This window comes from Cyclopterus lumpus, chromosome 17, assembly GCF_009769545.1.
Source record: "Cyclopterus lumpus isolate fCycLum1 chromosome 17, fCycLum1.pri, whole genome shotgun sequence".
In the NCBI taxonomy this organism is placed as follows: Eukaryota; Metazoa; Chordata; class Actinopteri; order Perciformes; family Cyclopteridae; genus Cyclopterus; species Cyclopterus lumpus.
In genome coordinates, this window is record NC_046982.1 from 7526246 (window position 1) to 7546582 (window position 20337).

The 20337-nt window shown below is 41.9% G+C and overlaps 2 protein-coding genes across 6 annotated transcripts in view; both read right to left on the reverse strand.

Annotated features, from left to right (window-relative positions):
* Nucleotides 1-593: 593 nt before the first annotated feature.
* Nucleotides 594-8532, reverse strand: prtfdc1b (phosphoribosyl transferase domain containing 1b). 2 transcript variants are annotated; one of them, XM_034555723.1, is made up of 9 exons: nucleotides 8351-8532; nucleotides 8027-8133; nucleotides 6234-6417; nucleotides 5951-6016; nucleotides 3711-3728; nucleotides 2052-2134; nucleotides 1788-1834; nucleotides 1566-1642; nucleotides 594-1451 (listed from the first exon to the last, which is right to left on the reverse strand). In XM_034555723.1, the coding sequence occupies exons 1-9, from the start codon at nucleotides 8396-8398 to the stop codon at nucleotides 1356-1358; spliced, it is 726 nt and encodes a 241-aa protein (XP_034411614.1). In that variant the 5' UTR covers nucleotides 8399-8532; the 3' UTR covers nucleotides 594-1355. The 2 variants fall into 2 exon arrangements, with proteins under 2 accessions (XP_034411614.1, XP_034411615.1); XM_034555724.1 differs by lacking the exon at nucleotides 3711-3728 and having other exon boundaries at nucleotides 8351-8510.
* Nucleotides 8533-12276: 3744 nt separating this feature from the next.
* Nucleotides 12277-20337, reverse strand: part of LOC117746532 (pre-B-cell leukemia transcription factor 1) — a 45770-nt gene continuing 37709 nt past the window's right edge. For 2 of the 4 annotated variants that reach the window (XM_034555722.1, XM_034555721.1), the window contains 5 exons: nucleotides 19971-20161; nucleotides 19554-19689; nucleotides 18862-19021; nucleotides 16558-16647; nucleotides 12562-13335 (listed from right to left, as the gene is read on the reverse strand). In XM_034555722.1, the coding sequence (XP_034411613.1) occupies nucleotides 16601-16647; nucleotides 18862-19021; nucleotides 19554-19689; nucleotides 19971-20161 (534 nt within the window). In that variant the 3' untranslated portion in view covers nucleotides 12562-13335; nucleotides 16558-16600. Of the gene's footprint in view, nucleotides 13336-16557; nucleotides 16648-17877; nucleotides 17991-18861; nucleotides 19022-19553; nucleotides 19690-19970; nucleotides 20162-20337 lie in introns of all 4 variants that reach the window. The other 2 variants (XM_034555720.1, XM_034555719.1) reach the window with 2 other exon arrangements.

A 20337-nucleotide genomic window follows, 5' to 3' on the forward strand; every position in this document is an offset into this window, starting at 1 on the left:
GTAGTATCTTTTGTTAATTTAAGCACATTGTTGTCCTGTAATATTTCTGTACTTTTACTCAGATTTTAATTACATGTCCTTTACTTATAATTGAGTATTTCTAGAGTGTGTCACTGATACTTTTACAAGTAAAGAATATAAAGATTTCCTCCACTATCTACATCGTATGATGGTAATCATTTAATGTAATTATATTGTCATTAATTCTTGCAAGCTAAATTGAGTTAGAAGGCCAGAAAGTCAAATCACTGTAAGTACAAAGGGAGGGGGGGGGGGGGAACCAGTTTTGTTTTAATGGCACTTTGTGTCCCGTGCTTAAAGACTGGGAGTCATATGTCAGGTGTGTACAAAGAGCAGCAGCTCAAGGCTACAGACTCTTTTTGTTCCTTTTACTAGTTCATTTGCAGTTTGCCTATTTGTCTTCAATCAAAGAATGGTAGCCAATGGTTCAGGAAGCAGCCAGTCCTAAAACTAGAAAGATACAAACACGCACCAGTCAACTAAAGGTTTCGTAGTTTTAAGAAATCAAGGAGTCCTTTTAGGAAACACTTTTCTGCACTATTTTTAGGATTGTATAGAAAGACATGATTTAAACACACCATCCAATGACTCAGAGCCCTCCTTTGTATATCAGCCTAAGACAAACATGTGAGGTACACATTTTTTTATCTCATGAGCTCAACCAAGACACAACTTCAACAACATTTGAAAATGCATTTTGTAAGTCAACAAAACAGTGAGAAAAGAATGCAGTGATGACACATAATTGCTAAAAAATACTTTGTTATCCCACTACACCTCAAATACTGAATAAACAAAAAGAGGTAGTTAGCACTTAGTTTACAAACTACTTTGTTTGCCCCGTAGCATTAAAGGGTGACTGTAAGAGAACTACCCACTGAAACACCCAAAAGGCAAATGAAGAACATGTTAAATGATATCAGCAACTGTCTAATAAAACTCCCTTTCATTTTAAAAGCTATGTTTCCTTTTTTACCTTGTCACACACTCATCACATTCATAAAAAGTCATTATTATCAAGTTCTTTACATCGCATACAAGAAGTAAAAATATATATGAGTGTTAAGAGTCAAACTATCAAAAGGCAAACCGTAGCAGTACCCCAGCAGTAAACATTTCACATATGAATAACTGCTATGCAAACATAAAGAATGAAGTTACGACTCTACAAATCACAGTGAGGCATGTGCTTGCTTTTCTACAATGACCAGATAAATGTCAGTGTCTGTTGTTAAAAACGGTTCGTAGAAGGAATGTTCTAACAAAACGGGGCCATGCTCGAGATCAAATGTCACGAAAGCAGCTGGAAGTGAGTGGCAAGTCCGGGAAAATGTTCAGGCTTTCTGTTGGATGACATTCGCCTCCTTCTGCAGTCCTTCTTTTTCAATCTTGTACTTCATCTTCCCATTTTCGCTGATCACACAGATATGCTAAAACAAAAAACAAAGAACAGTCAATACAAACATCTTTATTTGATGAGGCTAAGCTTTACGAGAAAGGCATTAATGACCTCTTCCTCTGAACAGTCGACTTTACCGACTTACATCTAAGTCTCTAAAATACTCATTGTAGTCCAAGGCATATCCAACCACAAACCGATCGGGTATCTCAAAGCCGACATCTGAAATCAAAAGACAAAGTGGAACATTAGATACAAATATTTCCATGGTCCACTGACTCACTGACTAGCGAGCTGCCACAATTGTTTTAAGTGTGCATGAACCACTGACTCATGAGCACATAAAAAGGGTTGGTCAGGTACATACAGTCAGGAAGACATGCTGTGTTGTGTGGCACTCTCTTTACCAGCAATCTGGGGGAAATAAAAGCAGAAAATATCACACAATATCTCTTTCTACCCGTCGCATAGGACAGGTTTTTAATTTTACAGCGGCAGTACCTGAAACCTGTGTCACTTAATCTGTCTTTGTCTCTCTCTATACCTCTCTGTCTAGACTGGAAAGGCAGGGAAATAAGTGATTCACAAAGCGGGCTGGCTGACTGTTGAGTTCTTTATAGACGTGACTTACCCTGCGACTTTTATCATTTTGGGCCGGAAGGCTTCGACGTGCTTCAGGAGAGTCTCCATCGTCTTTCCGGTGCCGACAATGGCCTGTAAAAAGGAATTGTTAGACAAACTCCATTGAGAAAGCAGGAGCGTGCCTATACGGAAATGCAGACGGAAAACAGATTCATTATGAGGGAAAAGAAGAAGTTCGTCACACTGTACTTGTATTACATAACTGGTTATGAGCATTTTCTAGAAACGACTTGACTTCCACTGGGGAAAAAGGGAATTAAAAAGATCCAATACGCTCGGTTTTTACACAAAACCGCCGCTGACCTTCCTGCATTGTCATATGAGAAAAAGCAGCTGAAAATAAACTTCAAAAGGAACCGTATCCTGATTGTGATTTGGAGCTATTGCCCATTCAACTGCAGACACGTGGGATACTTTCATCCAAAGTAAAACGCTGACTTTAGACATTTCTATAAAGTAGATGAACAAATATTTAGTATCTAAAATACCAGATTCTTTGATATCTTTTTGTTGGCCACTTGGAGGCAGTGCAACACGCTGTAAACACAACATTGACATATTAACGCCTTTTTAAGTTGATGTGGCCGATGTGTTAGCAAACTGTGAGTAACGTTAGCATGTATTTAAAGTCGCTTCTCTCCACTGATGATTGATTGAACTGATGATATTCACCCTCTTTAAGCACTGTTATTATTTTGGGTTGGTGCTGAGCAGGTAATGAACAGTGGGCTTTGTTAAACATGTTTAGCCTGGTGAGGCCAAAAAACTAAAAACTAAATCGTACATTTTTGCACCGTAAAAAATCCCAAAATGCTCCATAGAGCTGAGGGGTGATCGTTCTCTGTGGGTGTATCGATATGAGAAGAAATCAAAAACCTCTCACGTTATACGTCTCCATTTCATCCGTAGATCACCGAGTGTCATGTACATGTGTGAGCACTGACTAAAAACTGTGGCTTCGAAATGTTTAATTATGCAATATCTGCACACCAATAAGTAATCGTGTCCGTACGGTCACACCGCTTATCCTCATTAGGGTCGCGGGGACGCTGGAGCCTATCCCAGCTGACATAGGGCGAAGGCAGGGGACACCCTGGACAGGCCGCCAGTCCATCGAGGGCACATGTAGGGACATACAACCATTCACTCTCACATTCACACCTATGGGCAATTTAGAGATCAATTAACCTGCAGTATGTCTTTGGACTGTGGGAGGAAGCCGGAGAGCCCGGAGAGAACCCACTCTGCCACGGGGAGAACATGCAAACTCCACACAGAAGGACCGCTCCGACCGGGAATCGAACCCACGGCCCTCTTGCTGTGAGGCGACAGTGCTAGCCACTACACCACCGTGCAGCCCCGTCACAGTGATTTATTTCCAGTAAATGTCATTCCCTCCCATGTGCACCTTTCCCCCCCCAATAAAGGCCGGCAAGAGAAAGTTTATGACCATGTTGGGAAGGAGAAAAAAAAAAAACCCAGCTCTTATTCACAAATATATAGGTCAGCCAATTAAAAATGTCTCTCATGTTGAAAATAAAAACTTGAAACGCTCCTCTTGACCCGGATAGCCGACCACGCCAAGAAATATAATCGGCCCACGTTTGATGAAGAGGAAAACAGAGAAGCAAAAACATGGTTAACTCACCTCCACGATCAGTACGTTCTTACGAGAGCACGTTGGCATGAGAAGAGAGGGGGAGAGAGAGGCAAAACAATTACTCTTGGTTAAGGACAGAAAGCAAAAGGCTGCATCTGCGGATGAGAGACACACACACACACACACACACACACACACACACACGCACGGGAAATGAATGCAGCAGAAAGATGTCGGCCTCCTCCACTTTGGAAAAATCTCGGGTCCCTGCAGTCCTCCTTTGAATGTCACACTGAAATAGCTGAGATTCTGCAAATGTTTGCCTAATCAACTGGAGACAACTGGGCACTATTTATAATAGGAGTCACAGTCCAACAATTCAACGGAGCTCGGTCACGATGAATTAATAAAAGAAAAGAAAAAAAGAAAGAACTTGAACCACCACGTAACTGTATGCAGTTTCCAGACAAAGGATTCAGCCGAGCATGTAGTCATGCTTTGTCAAGGCCTCATTCCTCATACAGATCTATTTAGTGTGCAGTAAACCCTGGAGAAAGATAAAGGAATAACATATATATATATTAAAAAAGGGAAAGCTACTGTCAAGAGACACTGTCGGGAAGGAGAGGCGGAACATGAAGTATGTAATATGTTCCTCGTCACACAATGAGTTCACTTCTTCCAGCAAAACATCGCAGCACTGCGTTACAAACAGGTGACTACATTTAGCCATACATCACAGGGAGCTCAGGGATTTCACAAGCACACTTAAAATACTGGGAGCAGAGCAGCAGGCAATGACTCAAGCTTACTACCTCATATCCTATTCATGTTTCAGGCATTTATGCCGCGCCTGGCTACAGGGCCTATTAGTGTGCGAGTGTCAGCGTGCGTTCGTATTCAGCGAAGAGGCTGCGAGTGTTCAGATCAGCTGACTTATTTTACCTTGGATAACTCTTGCCGACCTATGGCTGCCGTGGTAGGGGTTCAGTAATTCATCCCTACGTGTGCACACTCGCACGCACGTCCTTTTCTCTGCACGCAGCATCTGCTGTGCGTGCGTGCGTGCGTGCGTGCGTGCGTGCGTGCGTGCATGCGTGCGTGCGTGCGTGCGTGCATAAGTGCACGCTCTACAAACTATCTGCAGACATGCACACTCACAGACAGGCTGTTACATCATATTTTAATGTCTACATCGGATGAAGAAACACCTGGACAAGAGCTACGAATCAGATCTCATGTGAAATCAGGCGCACCATAAAAATAATGAAATTGATTCATTCAAGACAGCAACGTTTTGAAATGCTGCTGTATCAGCGATGTGCGAATGAAAAAAGCTAATTGACAACTATTTAGAGACTTGCTTCATCTTTTTTTCTTTTTTACATTTCATGCCAAAAGAGCTCAAATAAAGATGTTTGTATTGACTGTTCTTTGTTTTTTGTTTTAGCATATCTGTGTGATCAGCGAAAATGGGAAGATGAAGTACAAGATTGAAAAAGAAGGACTGCAGGAGGCGAATGTCATCCACAATTAGGGGGGTCCTCGCAGTTGCGGTGGTAGTAACGCCGACAAGAAAAGAAATATCAAAAATTAGAGAGCAGTCCCAAAAGTAACGATCATTTATTGAGTCAGAATGTGTTTTTTTTAAAATTATTATCATTATCTCACTCACACACACACACACACACACACACACACACACACACACACACACACACACACACACACACACACACACACACACACACACACACACACACACACACACACACACACACACACACACACACACACACACACACACACACACACACACACACACACACACACACACACACACACACACACACACACACACTCTCTCTTTTGACTGCATGATAACAAGACCAGCTGATGAGGAGTGAGTCTGTGACAACTCGACCTCCGTCATCCTTCTGATCTGCTGCGATTGCAACTCTGTCCTCCCATTTACAGAGTCGGTGCTCTGCTCAGATAAAGTAGAGGAGGCCCTTAAACAATTACATTACAAAAGTTATATCTGATCTAACTGCCATCTTTGATCTCCTTATACAGAAGCACAGCAGCGTTTCCTCCGGATAGAGAGGGAGATGACAGATTAGAGGGAAGGCTGCCCTCTTGAGGCTGCTGCATATCAATACCCACCGTCTGAATGCCACAGTTTGTGTTGTTGGAAAAGAGCTCATGATGATGTTTCACTGGACTCGGAATCAGTTCTTTACCAAGAGTCTGGCTGTTTTCAATAGAGTGGAGAAGAAGAGTATTACCTTTCCAGCTAAAAAAGACAAATCCTCTGCTCCGAGTATGTGAAGATCCTCCGTGGACTGGTCATTCTGAGGAAATTGAAATACAGAAATCAAAATCGGTATTGCACGAGACCATATCAGCGTGAAGGAGTGCGATTGCCACACGCGTGGGCAGGAATCATCAAACTTAAAACAAATGATGACTTAAAGGTCAAAGTGTATTTTAGCACAAAGCTCCATCCCATAAAGTCATCTGTGCACTCATTTTCAAAGTCGGAGGTATTCTTCTCCGCCGGAGGCTCACCAGGTAGCTCTTGAGCCGGATGAAGTGGACCCGCATGGGGATGGTGCGGTTGGAGTTGCGGCTGAGGGCCTTGATCCTGTCCACCAGGTCGACACAGAACTGGTAGCCTCCTTTCAGCACACACAGCACCACGATGTCGTGGTCCCCCAGGTCGTCCATGATGTTTCGAGCCAGACGTTCGGTCCTGTAAAACGACGCCGAGAGTGAACTTCTTCGTCGGCGCATCGGAGACGAGTCGCGGTCTCGTCCCGGTCTCGTCCCGTAGGTCTTCTGCTCACGGCCGTGGCCGATCCGTGTCCTGAGGCAAACTTACCGTCCAGGAGTGTCTGTCCAGCGCAGCATTGTGACGGTGACACTCATGATTGTTGTTGGCATGCGATCTCAAAAAAACACTTGTTTGAAGGTTAGGACCGAGGCTAAAGAACAATTGAACAGTTTCCGGGGGTTATTCTCCATATCTTGAATGCAGGATGAGGCAATAATTACTTTTAAAAAGGATATTGTGTTAATTTCCAGGTTTTATACTTGTGGTTTTTACTAGAACATGTTTACAAGATTTATTCAGAAAATAAAATTCCTCATCTTTCCTATACTGTGTCCTTAATAATAATCCTTGAAAATAACTTTATTCTCCATCTGTCTTAAAACGGATCTGTGTCGCTAGGCAACAGCTTGAGTCCATGTTTAATTCCTGTCAGCTGGTGTCATTCACATACATTACAACAAGGAAATACACTGTTACACATTGAGAGTGTTATGTTTAAAACTGTGATATGGCATTTTGTATTGTATAATTGGGACATCAGCCATACAGAAATCCTGAAGGCTCGTTTCAGGCTCAGTTTCTGAATACGGGCTTTGTGTGTTTCTCCTTGGATTGATTGTTTGATACTTTCACAGTATTTATACAGCACTTAGACCTGCTAAATGTTTTTAAAAGACATACAGATCATACTTTTGACAATATGAGACCTTTAACACAGTCAGGCAATATTTATATACAATGGACTAATAATATAATTGTTTCACGTTATTAGTTTACATTCTAATGTAGGCCTAATGAATGATTTTGATTTTAACTGCAACGATTTGTCAATTGACAGAAAACATGTCACAACTATTTTGATAATCGACTAATTGTTTTTAGACATTTCTTTATCAAAAACTTCTTAAATGTGAAGATTTTAAGCTATTTTTGTCATACATTATAGTAAACACATAATGAATGCGTTGGGGGTTTTGACTGTTGATCAGACAAACAAGACGTTAGATAGAGGATGTTGGACAAAACACAAACGATACGCTAGCAGGTTAATCGAAAGAGGTAGCCCTAGTTCTGAATATTAATAGCATAGAAATGTCTTGCTCTCGTTATTCATGACAGTATCATCTTTAGAATTTTTTTTTCATGCCATTGTGATAAATTAGCATGAATATTTTCATGTTCATTTCAACATTTTAAAGCCTTTGCCAACAACAACAAAAAGTATACCATGATTGTCTATTAAACTGTACATTTTCTCAGGATGTCATATAATGGTCTGTTTAGGAGTTGTTGTTGTTGTTGTTGTTGTTTGTTTTGAATGGGGGGGGGGGGGAGATAACATCCCAAAACCCCAATAGTTCAACACCATGGCCAACAACATCCCCCTAAATCTCCCCGGAACCCCCTCGGATCTGTCAATGTGTGGCTTCCACGCACCCCCTCGGACCCCTCGGACCCCTCGGACCCCTCCCCCACCCACCAGCTCGAACAGGTCCATGCCGTGAGGGCGGCATGGACGGGCTCCTACCTGTCCGTGATCACGCCGTGCGGAATGAAGACGCAGTCTAAGTCTCCGGAGTAGTGCGCTGGGTAGCTGAAGAGGTCCAGACTGTAGCCCGGCCAGCCGTCGTTAATCTGGGAGGAGGAAGAGGAAAGGGGGGGGGGGGGGTCAACGTGGATCAGAACACATCAAACGAATTGCATCAATAAGTTGCCACTGATCTGTTGCCTGCTTGAGACGACGAGCCTCGGACCAGGAACGAGTTTGAACTCGGTGTACTTTTCCCTGCGCTGAAGGGCGCCATGCAGCACTTGTCCTGCAACGTGTGTGTTCTTTTTCTAATTTAATTACCACAATGCCGCCGCTTCTTCCCTCGGATTGGACAGCAGCGTCTTCCATGTCGATTTCCGGCCGACTCACCAACAGACAAAACAAAACAAACAAAAAGAAAAGGCTCGTGGATGGGGAAAGCGGCAGTGAAAGTGCTCTGGAGGAGTTGGCACCTCGCGGGGAGAGGCGGAGCTTCGGGCCGGAGGAATGTTCCCTGTATCAGCCTGTTTGCGCCCCTCGGTGTCCTGTAATACTCTAAGTTACCACCAGGGGCAGCATAACACGTATTTACCACACGGAGGCTTCTTTTTGTGGTCTGTAAATGCAGGCGGGCGTGCACAGGTTGGGAACCGTGTTTTAGTCAAAGTAATGCTACCACATAAGAATAATTACAAGCAGTGGTCATGCACTCAGGATTTAAAGTACAACCATCAGCTACATGGGCAGACATAAACAGGAAATACATTTACTCAAAGTGTTTCAATGTGCTACTACTTTACACTTCTACTTTACAACATTTCATTGGCAAATCATTTTTAATCATGAGCCATTCTGCATACTGAGCACTTTTACTTTTTGTATCGTTAGTATATTTCTATGCTCATACTTTTGTACTTTCAGTTGTACCAGAATATTTCTACAGTGGCATTGCAAGTAAAATATCTGAGTACTTCTTCAACGAGCAATTAACAGTAAAAGTATCCACTATGCAGAATGACCACTTTCAGAGTTACTATTCGAGTTGTTGGAGTAATATTACTGAGTAATTCATGTCAAATCAGGATTTTATTGTCATATTTAAGGTGGGGCTCATCATACCTATACTTAAGAAACAGTTGAGCATCTAAATCCATAGCAATGCATCATATTTTAGAAGCTGCCATGTTTTAGATGTGACATTGTAATAGCTAATTAAATGCAGAATTTGGACTATGTCCTCACCCTGGGGATTACACATTTTTATTTGGAGTGACGCAAGAAAACAAAGTGAAAAGCAGAATAGTTTCAGTCCCGTGTCAAACTGATCACAACATTCCCAGCAGGCAAAAAAGACATGTGCGCCTTTCCACTTTATTTGAATACCACCTTCAACTTGTGGATGTTTTCTGAGAAGACGTGTTAACATCGCCACCTCGTGGAGAGGGGACGGAGCCTTCTGGCCCTTTTCTACACTGCTTTCGTTTGCTTTTGTTCTCCTAAATTCATTTAGTCTGTAATCTGATTCAATATTCCCATATTTGTTGATGCATTCGCTCTCTTGAACGTTCTTAAACATGGTCTAATCCTGTCCGCCGAAAAAGGAGAAATATGGAGAAAGGAGAAAGACTTGACAGCCTGTAATTTAAGAGCTCCAGATGCCACACCCAGTCTCCGATGCACAATATAATTTGTGTCTGTGTGACAGTGTGTAAATGAGTGAATTTAGGATGAACCACCCAGGAATGTGGTCAGCTAGTCCAGCAGCAGCAGTCAGGGCTGTTGTGTCACTGCACATTAGAGCAGTCTGCTGGGCTCCATTGAGAGGGGGAGACAAGGTGTCTGAGCCACCCACCCATGCTCCTCTACGGCAGCTGTAATTATAAACCGTGGTACAATGACAGCTGGGGAGGCAGATGTCAACAGCAACATTAGATTTCAATCAGCGTGCACTGTGTCACCACCCCCGAGGAACGAGGAAGGTGTTAAAACTATACGCCGCACCACAGAATCCCTCCAAAAATTGTCCAGAGAGCAGTTTTTTTTTTTCCTTCTCTCGACCCCAACTTAGTTCACAATTTGAGTTCAAGACACCGATGCGGCCGCCTTGATGTTGTGATAATCAAGCTGATGAGCGTCTGAGCACGCACAGGGTGGAAAGCCCGAAGATGTTTCTGGATGAAGTCTTGTCACATTGCTTTTGACGCCTCTGTCGGTGAGAGCAGAGCCGGCTCCTCCGCCGCCCTCCAGGCGCAAGCGGAGCAGTCTGGCTTTGGCATTTCACACTCGCTCAGCAGTCAAGGCCTGTGACCGTCCGCAGACTTTGCAACCAACTGCTCCCTCGTACCCTCGCCCCTGTTGTTGGGGCCAATTATGAATATTCAGTTGCCGTGAAAGTAATTCTGTCAGACATGCAACTGTCCAGCCAGATAGTGTCAGTGGTGTTGTTTGCAGGAGTTGAATGGAGGATCTATCACGGATGTGACTGTTCTCCTCCCTCAGATTTGGGATATGACAAAAGCGGTAAGATGACCTGACCTAAATATATACAAAATATGTTGGTTTTTGCCTTCTTTTGTATTCCTTTGTGCGATGGACCTCTATTGTTGTCAAAACTCGCATATCAATGGGCACAAAATGTTGCACTGCGTGACAAATACAATATTTAGGTTTGTGTCTGCAATGACCAGCTGTTTTTAGTTTTTTTTTAAAAATGCAACATATTTGTGACTAGTTTGTATCTTCAGGAGAAACAAATGAGCTTAGGCCTGAGTGCCAAAGGCAGGACAAGAAAGTCCAAAAAACGTAGTGAGCGACAATGAACCCATTTTAGTTCATGTTTTGGTCTTTGCATGGGATTTGTTGACAATACTACAAACAGATTGACACCAGCCGTATCCTTTAATTAAAATGAATACTGTTCTCACTACGATCGTGCATTGGTGGATGTATTGCTTTAAACTAGATTGAAAAGATTACATTTTAAGATGGGAGCTTTGAATAAGTTTGGTCGCTCCTTAAAGTGAAACACTTTCTTTTTTTCTGTAGTACAGTGTGCAGGTGTTGTCTTGAGCATGTACGCTAACACCATAATAGAAGGCAAGGAACACACAGAGCCGTAAAAGGGGTGATGTCTACCAGCAGTCACTGACCTTGATTGACATCACCACAACAACAACAACAACAACAGTGACTGTAATTACCCCGAGAAGCCTCAGTGTGATGCTGAGCTAAATGAAAAGAGTGTTTGCTCTCTTGTAAACTCAACAATAAAAAAAAGAAAAGAAATTCTGATGTATAATCTCGCTGTGTTACATATCATTTTTAATGTGTTGAAAACCCTTTCCAACAAAGCAAGTCAAGCACAATGGTGCACATAAACACATGTTGAAAGTTCATGAGCCAATTCACCAGAGTGGGTAAGCCAAAAACAAAAGTAATAGCCTACATTACGCATACCATAAAAAAAAGAAAAAGAAAATACAAAGAAGCCACACAACATAAAAAGTATCTATAAACAAGGTTAGACTGCTCAGAAAACACATTATTTGACATCATGACTTGTCCCTTCTTTAGTGCTTAATGGGTAACATTTACAATGTTCATAAATGTTTCATACTGAAAGAAAAGATCAGTACGAAAGTACAGAGACAAGCATGAATTCAAATGTCTACATTTGTTTCGGGGTCAATTCTAGGGTTACTAAAGCAGCACCAGCAGAATAATATATTGACTTGAATGTTTTATATTGAAATAAACGTCCCGGAGAGGACACCATTCATTAAAATGAGGAACATAACGACATCTTTACACCAAAGTGTCCTCGTAAGAGCCGAGCGGCAGTTCAGGTGCATCCAGATGCATCCAGATGCTTGTTTCATGGCGATGATCAGCGGCTCCATGTCGAAGCATTTGTGGACCCGTGCTGTAGATTCAGGAGCAAAGATCCACCATAAAACTCTATTAACATAATGACTTCCCTGTTTAAGTGGATTGTGGTTCATGTATTGAAGAACAAACTCGGTTACAGACGCTCTTGACAAACTTTCTCTTCCGTAGAAAGCGATATTTCTTCCCGTATTTCTTTCAATGGACCAGCGTTATTCACTTGATCGTAGCACCGGAGCTGAACGACAGAAGATGTTGATTTCAGGGAGAAGAAGAAGACATAATGCTGTTTATATGTGATGAAAGAACAACTGACTTCACTATGACTTTTTTTTCTTTACCGTTTTTGTTGTTGTTTTGGTTTTGGTTAGATCAGCATTTTGGCATCGTCAAAACAATTCTTCTTCTGAAGTGGTAGAGGTGGAAAATAATAAGAAATATCATAACGCATTTCAGTAAATTAAAAGAAAACTTTTCTCCTTGTCCCACATAGAGCAAGATTCCTGGTTTTATTCTCACCGCATCAATGAATCCTTCAATTCTGTGACTGTAACTCTAGCAATATTCTGCAGAACCAAAACCAACAGAGTAAAAAAAATAAGATATATGTTATATCCTCCATCTTAATGAATGATGTCAAGCTTGTCCGATGTGATGACAAGTATTTATTTATTGTTTTACAGATAACATACTTCACAGGGTTACCTTAGAGGTAAAATCTCCTGACAGAACTCTGTTTTTAATCGTCTGAGACAGAGGGGAAGATGGACATACTTTTATCAAGCACACATTGTAAACAACTGAGCAATATTTAGGTCTAAATGGCGTACCATAGAACAGGTGAGAGACAACAAAATGTAAGTAAGAAGATGTGCCTCTTGCTTGCAAAGACAAAAGTTTCATTTTTACAAAACAAATAATGGTCACTGACATATTTTTTCTACTTTTTTTTTTAGTGGCTGAGAGGTAGAATGAAGTATTTTCACTTAAAACCAATGATTTGATTTATTTACTTTATCATATCATCATGATGAGTGAAAACATTACGAGTGAATAAGTAACACCCCAGCCCTCTGAATATAATGTGAAATCTGTACAAACGTCTCCGTTGATTGTGGTGTTGTTTTGATTTTTACTGTCAAACGTTTTGTTTGTATCCCAAATGTCCAACGTTATAAGCAGAGGAAATATTACTTGTTTCTTTTTTTGTCTGGTTAGGAACTCACAGTTCCTCTCCAAACTGTGGGGCAGTGAATTCCTTTGTTTAATACTGTAAATAGCAAGGTCAGTCCATGTTTTTTGTAGATGTGGTGCAGAGGTGGATATATTCAGTTGGAAGTATCCGAGTGAACGCTTCCGGGTCCTTCTGTGGGCGATGTCACTGACGAAGGAGTCGGAGCATCTTGCCAGCCACCATTTGTCTGTTTAGATAAGACAGGAAATAGTCAGCTTCATGGTAACACTGGATGATACACTATTGGCATCGAAGGATAAAACCAAAACAAACAATGAATTGATCCCACAAACAAGTATTGTCTGTGTAGACGACGCCTGATATATATACGATATATATATATATATATATATCGTATTCTCTGTCTGTGCCACAGAGCTCTGTGGTTATTGTCGTAAAAACCTCTCGATGTTGGGCTGGATGCCATGATTCTTTATTACCATAAACATGGGCACAGTATTTCTGGCCGAGATAAGTAGATTACAACTAATCTCATGTCGGTCCAAAGATCCACATACCACCTGATTTATTTTTTGGAGAGATTTCCACGTTATATATATTATTTTGATCCATACAAAAAACCTCATGCGGACAACAAGCCTTTTAATAGTCTGGCACATAATCTCTGTAATCACGATTTGATGTTTTTAAACTTTAGTTTTTGTGCAGATTAATAAAGCAAGACATAATGTGTTCATTCGCAGTCTTTAAAAGGTGCTGGCAGGCAGATTTGATAACCTTTGGACAGAGCCAGGCGGTTTCTGGTCTTTGGACTAAACTAAACGAACCATCTCCTGGCTGGAGGTTCATGTGCAACGGGCAGACCTACAGCACAGTGAGATGGAGCAACGCATTATCTGTTTTATAGAATATGACTAGGGATATTAAAATGAGTGAAACAAGACATATTGATGATCAGTATGATCACTTTGATCATGTGTTACTTTTAAAGAACATATTCAGAATGTAGAAAACTACTTCAATTTCATATAGAAGGGCTTTGAGTCTGTATATTTAGTCTGATATTACTGATACTTTACAGTCAGTGTAAAAAACTGACAAACACTGTTTTTAAGAGACTCTTCATTCGAAATATCACCACTTCCGTCATGTACCCCTCCAAACAGCTGACATACTGTGAGATAAACCGAAGAGATCTCAGAATATACCCCTGAGATGGTTGATAAAAGAATAAATTATCACATAAAAAAACAGCTTGTTAAAATGGAGGCCTTCTCAAATCGTGATAAAAGGTTGACTAAAGACCATTAAGGACATTAATGGCAATTTCCACGCTATTAGTGAGAGCGGTGGACGTGCTTTGGCAGCCTCTTATTTCCAAACCCTGTTATTTCGTGTAAAGACTGTCTGTCATCTTATTCAGAAAAGAGGGTGAAAAAAAAGGAGAGAATGAGGAAACAACGCAACATTTCCAGTCTCTGAGAGAGGGAACACCCACCAGCAATTTGAGGGGTGTAATTGCTGTTAAAGGATAAAGAAGGAGAGGTGCACCACGAGAGTTCAGTCAGTAGATCTTACACTGAAAGAAATGTCATCTGGGATAAATAAACACACTTAATTCACTGGCTTTAAAGTGCATTTAAAAAAGAAAAAAGAACTATTAGAGATTCATATCATCTTCAGCAATATAATTGCTTTTATTCTTTTGCGAGTCTTCTAAAATAGTTGTTTTTATTTGGGCAGGTTGACAGCCAAAAATAAATTTCACAATAAACTGTCATAATTAGTTTTAACGATAAATGCCACTTTATTTTCCCGAATTCATGACCGCATGATATTTTTTGTTCCTCGTGGAGCCTCATTTCTGATTTGTTTGTCCTGATTATTATAGTACGACCTCTTAATAACCTCGACTCGTCCATTGGTTGAACTTCTGGTTATATGCCCCTGGTTGTTGTAGATACCCTTAGTTGAATCATGAAATTCAGACAATTTATTATCAAAACATCCTTTTTACCACCGTTTTACCACAGTTTTACAACAGTTTTACCACAGTTTTACCAGTTTTACCACAGTTTTACCACAGTTTTACCACCGTTTTACCACAGTTTTACCACAGTTTTACCTCGTGACATCAGAGTCACAGCGGTAAACATCTGTGTCTCTGAAAAATAAACATCCGTCGTTCTTTGAGGAACACAGATGTTTGTTAAATAACAACAATATTTTTCTCAATTTGCGAACATATTTCCTAATCCAGGTGTCTGGAAATTAAATATGTTATTATATATATATTTGTAAAACAAAAGCACAATGTAAAAAAATGTGAATGCATTATTAAATTACAAAATGTTGAAAAGAAATCTGTCAACAATATATATATATATATATATATATACAGTATATATATATAATAATAATTTTGGTTCAGAATATTTTGTTGTACAACTTGAGACACAAGAAAATGTGTAATTTCTAGTTCCAATATTTGCATCTTTAAAAGTATTGGCATATTGGCTTTTTTAAAAGTTTCAGCGGCTATTTTTTTTTTTTTAATCGGATGGCAGGACCTGTAAAAAAAACAGTTGTTTATTGCCCAGCTCAAATAGCTACAAACACTAGTTTGGACTTTTCATAGACAAAGTGTTGTCTGCTTTCATCAGTCAAACGCACCAGCCCAGTGCATCGAACAGCTATTTCCAGTCGAGCCTGTTGTATGTTGTAACTGGCTTCATGCGTCCCTGTTCTTATTTTGGCACGAGGGGTGTTGCAGGCTCGGCTGTCAGTGCTGCTGTTCCTGTGGATGAATGATCTGACCAATGTGCTTGGACTGTTAGCCCAAAGCCCCGCTCTTTCTGTCCCTGTGACTGTCGTATTGATTCTGTTCAACCCCGCGCAGCCTGTCGCTATGGATCTACATGCTAACACACTGCCTCCAGTGTTGCCTGTCCCGCCCCACCCCCCCCAGCCCAGCAAGGAGACCTAGACAACTGGCCCGGCCTGTGACAGTCTAGTTAAAGAGTTATTTTAAGAATTAGTAACCTGCAACTTTTTTTTTTGTTTTTTTTTTTTGTGACGCCAGTCGAGGGGAGGTATGACTTGGGTGTCCTCTGGTGCCAACGTGAGAGCAGCACTGGGAGGGAGGATGACACCTGTGTCCTTGTTCCTGTCGACTGCAGGTGTCTCGCTAACGCTAATATCCTCCGACAGACCAGGAGCATGTCCAGCTACTCAGCCTGGTAGCTGCCTCATTGCCTGCCACCTAGGGCACGACTGGAGCAGGGGGGCAACTGGCTGGACAACAGCCCAACACCGGTAAACTCTACTAAGTGGCACCCTGGCGTACGCACAGAATTACACGATACACACATCCTGGGGAATCATTGCAGACTAAGACAGCAAAGACAACGTTGAGAACGCAAGGAAGGAGATTGTTTACAGGTCTTACGTTGATGCCCTGTGGACTGTACATCTGGCTGGCTGCGAGGCTGTCACTGTATCCTCCGGTCTGGCTGATAACATGGCGAAGGGTATCCACCTGGAACAACAGGGACACACAGACAAAAGGCCTGGTCAGACAAAAGCTCTGGATAACAAAGACAGCCGTGCACAAAGAAAGGTCAGTCTGATAGTAAAAGGGTACCAGAAACAGGAAAAGGTTACAAACAGCGAATCAGAATGATTTGACTGCCATTACAAGCTTGATAACAGACCTTGCAAACGGACAAAATACAAGAAAAGTAACTAATTATGAATGCATTCGTATTTGAGGGAACACAATAAGTCAAAATCAGACGTTAAATATACTTTGCAGCTCATTCTTTAACATGTTGCTGAACACTACTGACAGTGTTATTCGGTGCATATGCAAACAAAGAGACACTTTGTTTAAAGGCAAAAGCTCTAATTAAATTTCACATCGAAACACGTTTATCCATCGTGGCTGCCAATACAAATATGATGCAATGGAGTTCACATCTTACATGATTTTGTTACAAACGTTTTATTGGAATGCCGCCATTTTTAAGTTCTTCACAGACGCTTTTGGCAGAGCAGCCTGTCAGGTTATGCATGAAAAGACACCTGCCATATGGATTTCACAACAAATAAGACTCAGCAGGACAATTTACTCAAAGTTGTACTTTCCTTTGTGCTTTTTGTTAATCGTACAGCCCTGAGAGCGAGGCCATTCTGACATCCTCGGAAAAAGAATCCCCTGAAAGTTACATGAGTTTCAATAATTAAAGGCCAACCCTGAAGACTCTTTACCTCTTTTAAGGGTTGGCCTTTTGCATATTCATGAACGACCTAAAGCATTTGGAGAGCTGATCTGAATAGAAAAGGGGGGATGGAGCAATAGAGAAATGATGCCAAAAGCACTGAAACCAAATGAGAATATCACCACGGGTGGTGATTCCTTAATCTATGGTGAGAGTTGTAACACTTAGAAACACTGTGCTGGTCATCACTGTCCACCGGGGCAAGGTCAGGGAGCTACAGTGCACCAGTGGCTATGTGAACTCTTGTCAGGAGCGCTGATGAGTGTTGCACCGTTTCCAAAACTGTCTGCAGTCGTCTACTCAACTGTGGGTTGACAATGGCTTCCACATTAATGTAACGCCTCGGGCTGAGTGTAACCTTTGTTTCACTGTGTAGGTCAAGTTATTGGGGGCATCTGCACTTCCAGACTGGACAGTGGTTGAACAATTTCACAGGCGATCTTAAGAGTTTGTCAGCTTTCGGTCACTAAGCTTGGAGAGGCGCCTACCTGGGATTGTATGTTGGCCCCAACCTGCCCCCCTTGGTACGAGTCCCCATTGAGGGACTGCACACTCATGAACAAGTCTCCGGAGTTTGACATGTTAAAAGAGCCGGCGGAACCTGAGAATACATAGAAGGCAGAGAAGAAGGAAGGGAGCGAGAGAGTAGGACAAAGGAAAGACAAGAGAGAGGAAACAGGGAAGAGAAGAGGAACAGAAAAAGGAGTTAAAATGATCATGCATAAGCAAAAGAGCATTGAGTGGGTTAGTTGAGGGGAGCAGGCATCATGAAAAAGGCATCACGCTACAGACGCAGTATGCGCACATTAAAATATCACTGAACCATAATTCAGAAAGAAAAATCCACCGGCAAGAACCACGAGACAGATAATCATCATAAAACTGTTTAAGTCCAGTTAAAACAGGCCTTATGGATTATATTGTTGTTAAATGTCCGTGCTGCGAGTGTTTCATTAAGGAAGTAACAATTGATCTGCAGGAAGACCCAAAGAATCGTCTTCGTCCTTTAATGGACCCCAGCTCCCCAGATGTAAAGGGACCGACGCGTAACTTGATTTCAACACCCGGTCCTAATCCAATACTGTTGCGAAGTCTCTATATGACAAAAGACTCCGCTTGCCCTCTGAGCAGCTTAATGGCATGCACAGGGTCAACCGGACAAGAGGCAGGAAAAATTAACGTCCACAAGACCAAGAGGTCAATAACGGAGACGGGGGACGGAGGTGGGGGGGGAGGGAGGTGGGGGGGGAGGGAGGATGAGCGAGAGAGACTGACGACAAAGGCGGCGAAGATCATGAATGCAAAAGCACCAGAGACTCAAAATCAGGTGGGACGGATGAGAACATCACGGTGCTCAATCTCGTGCATGTAGCCCGATCTGGTACGAAGAGAAAAATGTACTGATTCTTTTTTTATCTGTAAAGCTTCTCTTCAACCCAGCGGTCCGTACAGTCGCCTCGTGATCAGCTCACCTGCTGAATTGGGAGTTGATGGGGAGTTGGCCTGGCTGCCTTGAGCGGACACACTGGTTGCGCTGACCGCGGTCCTCGCTGCGTACATGTTGGCCTCTTCTTGGAACTTGCCGATGTTTTTCTTGTATCGGATTCTCTTGTTCCCAAACCAGTTTGATACCTGTCCGAATAGCAATGACAACAGAAACAGTTGTTGATTTAGCAACAAATGCAAGCTGACACCTATGCAAGAAAAAAACAATTGGAGTCAAAGGAATACATGTTCTACATTTCATTTGCAGTGTTGAATATTAATACTTCATACCTAAGCCTGGATTTTGGTTTATTTGCACAGCAGCTTTTAGCACCAGCAGTCTAGGCTGCTATGACATAATTGGTTTTCACATGGATTTGCACTACACATGGTTTATTATTATTATTATTATGAAAATGTTACGATAATATTCTTATAGTACGGTTTTTCCACCCTCCTGTGTTATCACAAAAGTACAGTAAACATAATCTGCTGCTCGCACAGAACCCAAACTGAACGTACAAGAAACAAGGATCTACTACGATACATTTAAAAAGTACACACTCAAAATACCATTCATAAAAATACTGTATGATGAATGTTGATTTGTGTTTTACATCTTAAATCCTGCAAGCCCCGGTTGAGGGCTCAAAGTGATCACTTAGTTTAATCTGGTTACCTGCGACACTGTGATGCTGCATTTCTTGGCCAGCTCTTCTTTGGCCTCTTCGCTGGGATAGGGGTTACTGAGGTGGGAGTAAAAGTACTCGTTTAGGATCTCCGTCGCCTGTTTGTTGAAGTTCCTCCTCTTTCGCCTGGACAGACAGCAGAAGGGGGACACGGAGAATAGAGATTAATTAGAAGAAAAACACGTGTTAAACAAATAGATCCCTTCTTCATTTACACCTTCATTTAAAGCAGGATAGTTTAGTTTATATGAACACTGCAGGAACATTAAACGTTCAAAATAAAGACACAAACAAATCCGGGTAACACACGATAGAATCCGCCTGAAAATAAAGACACCTTTCTCAAAACAAAGAACACCTTGGAGCACAATCTTTTGCCAACCAAAGGCCAGTTGTGTGACACAGACCTGGCATCGAGGAAGCGCGAGCGCAGGATCATGACGGCCTCGCAGGTGCTCTGTTTCAGCTGCATCTGGATGGAGCTGAACTTGCGGTGGATGATGCTGACCATGCGCTCAATCTCTTTGGGCGAGATGGGTCGTGTGCGAGACTGCTCCCTCAGCAGGTTCATCACATGGGTGGTGAACTCATTGCACGCCTGGATGCACAGACAAGACAGGATTCATAAAAAGAAGAACCATCATGGAGGCTCAACGGCTTCAGACAGAACAAAAAAAGGGTGGAATTGGATTCTGGAGAGGCTTGCACCTTCACTGGGAGGCCTTGGCCTCGCGGAAGCAGCTCTGACAGTATAACAGCGTTAGAGGTAATAAG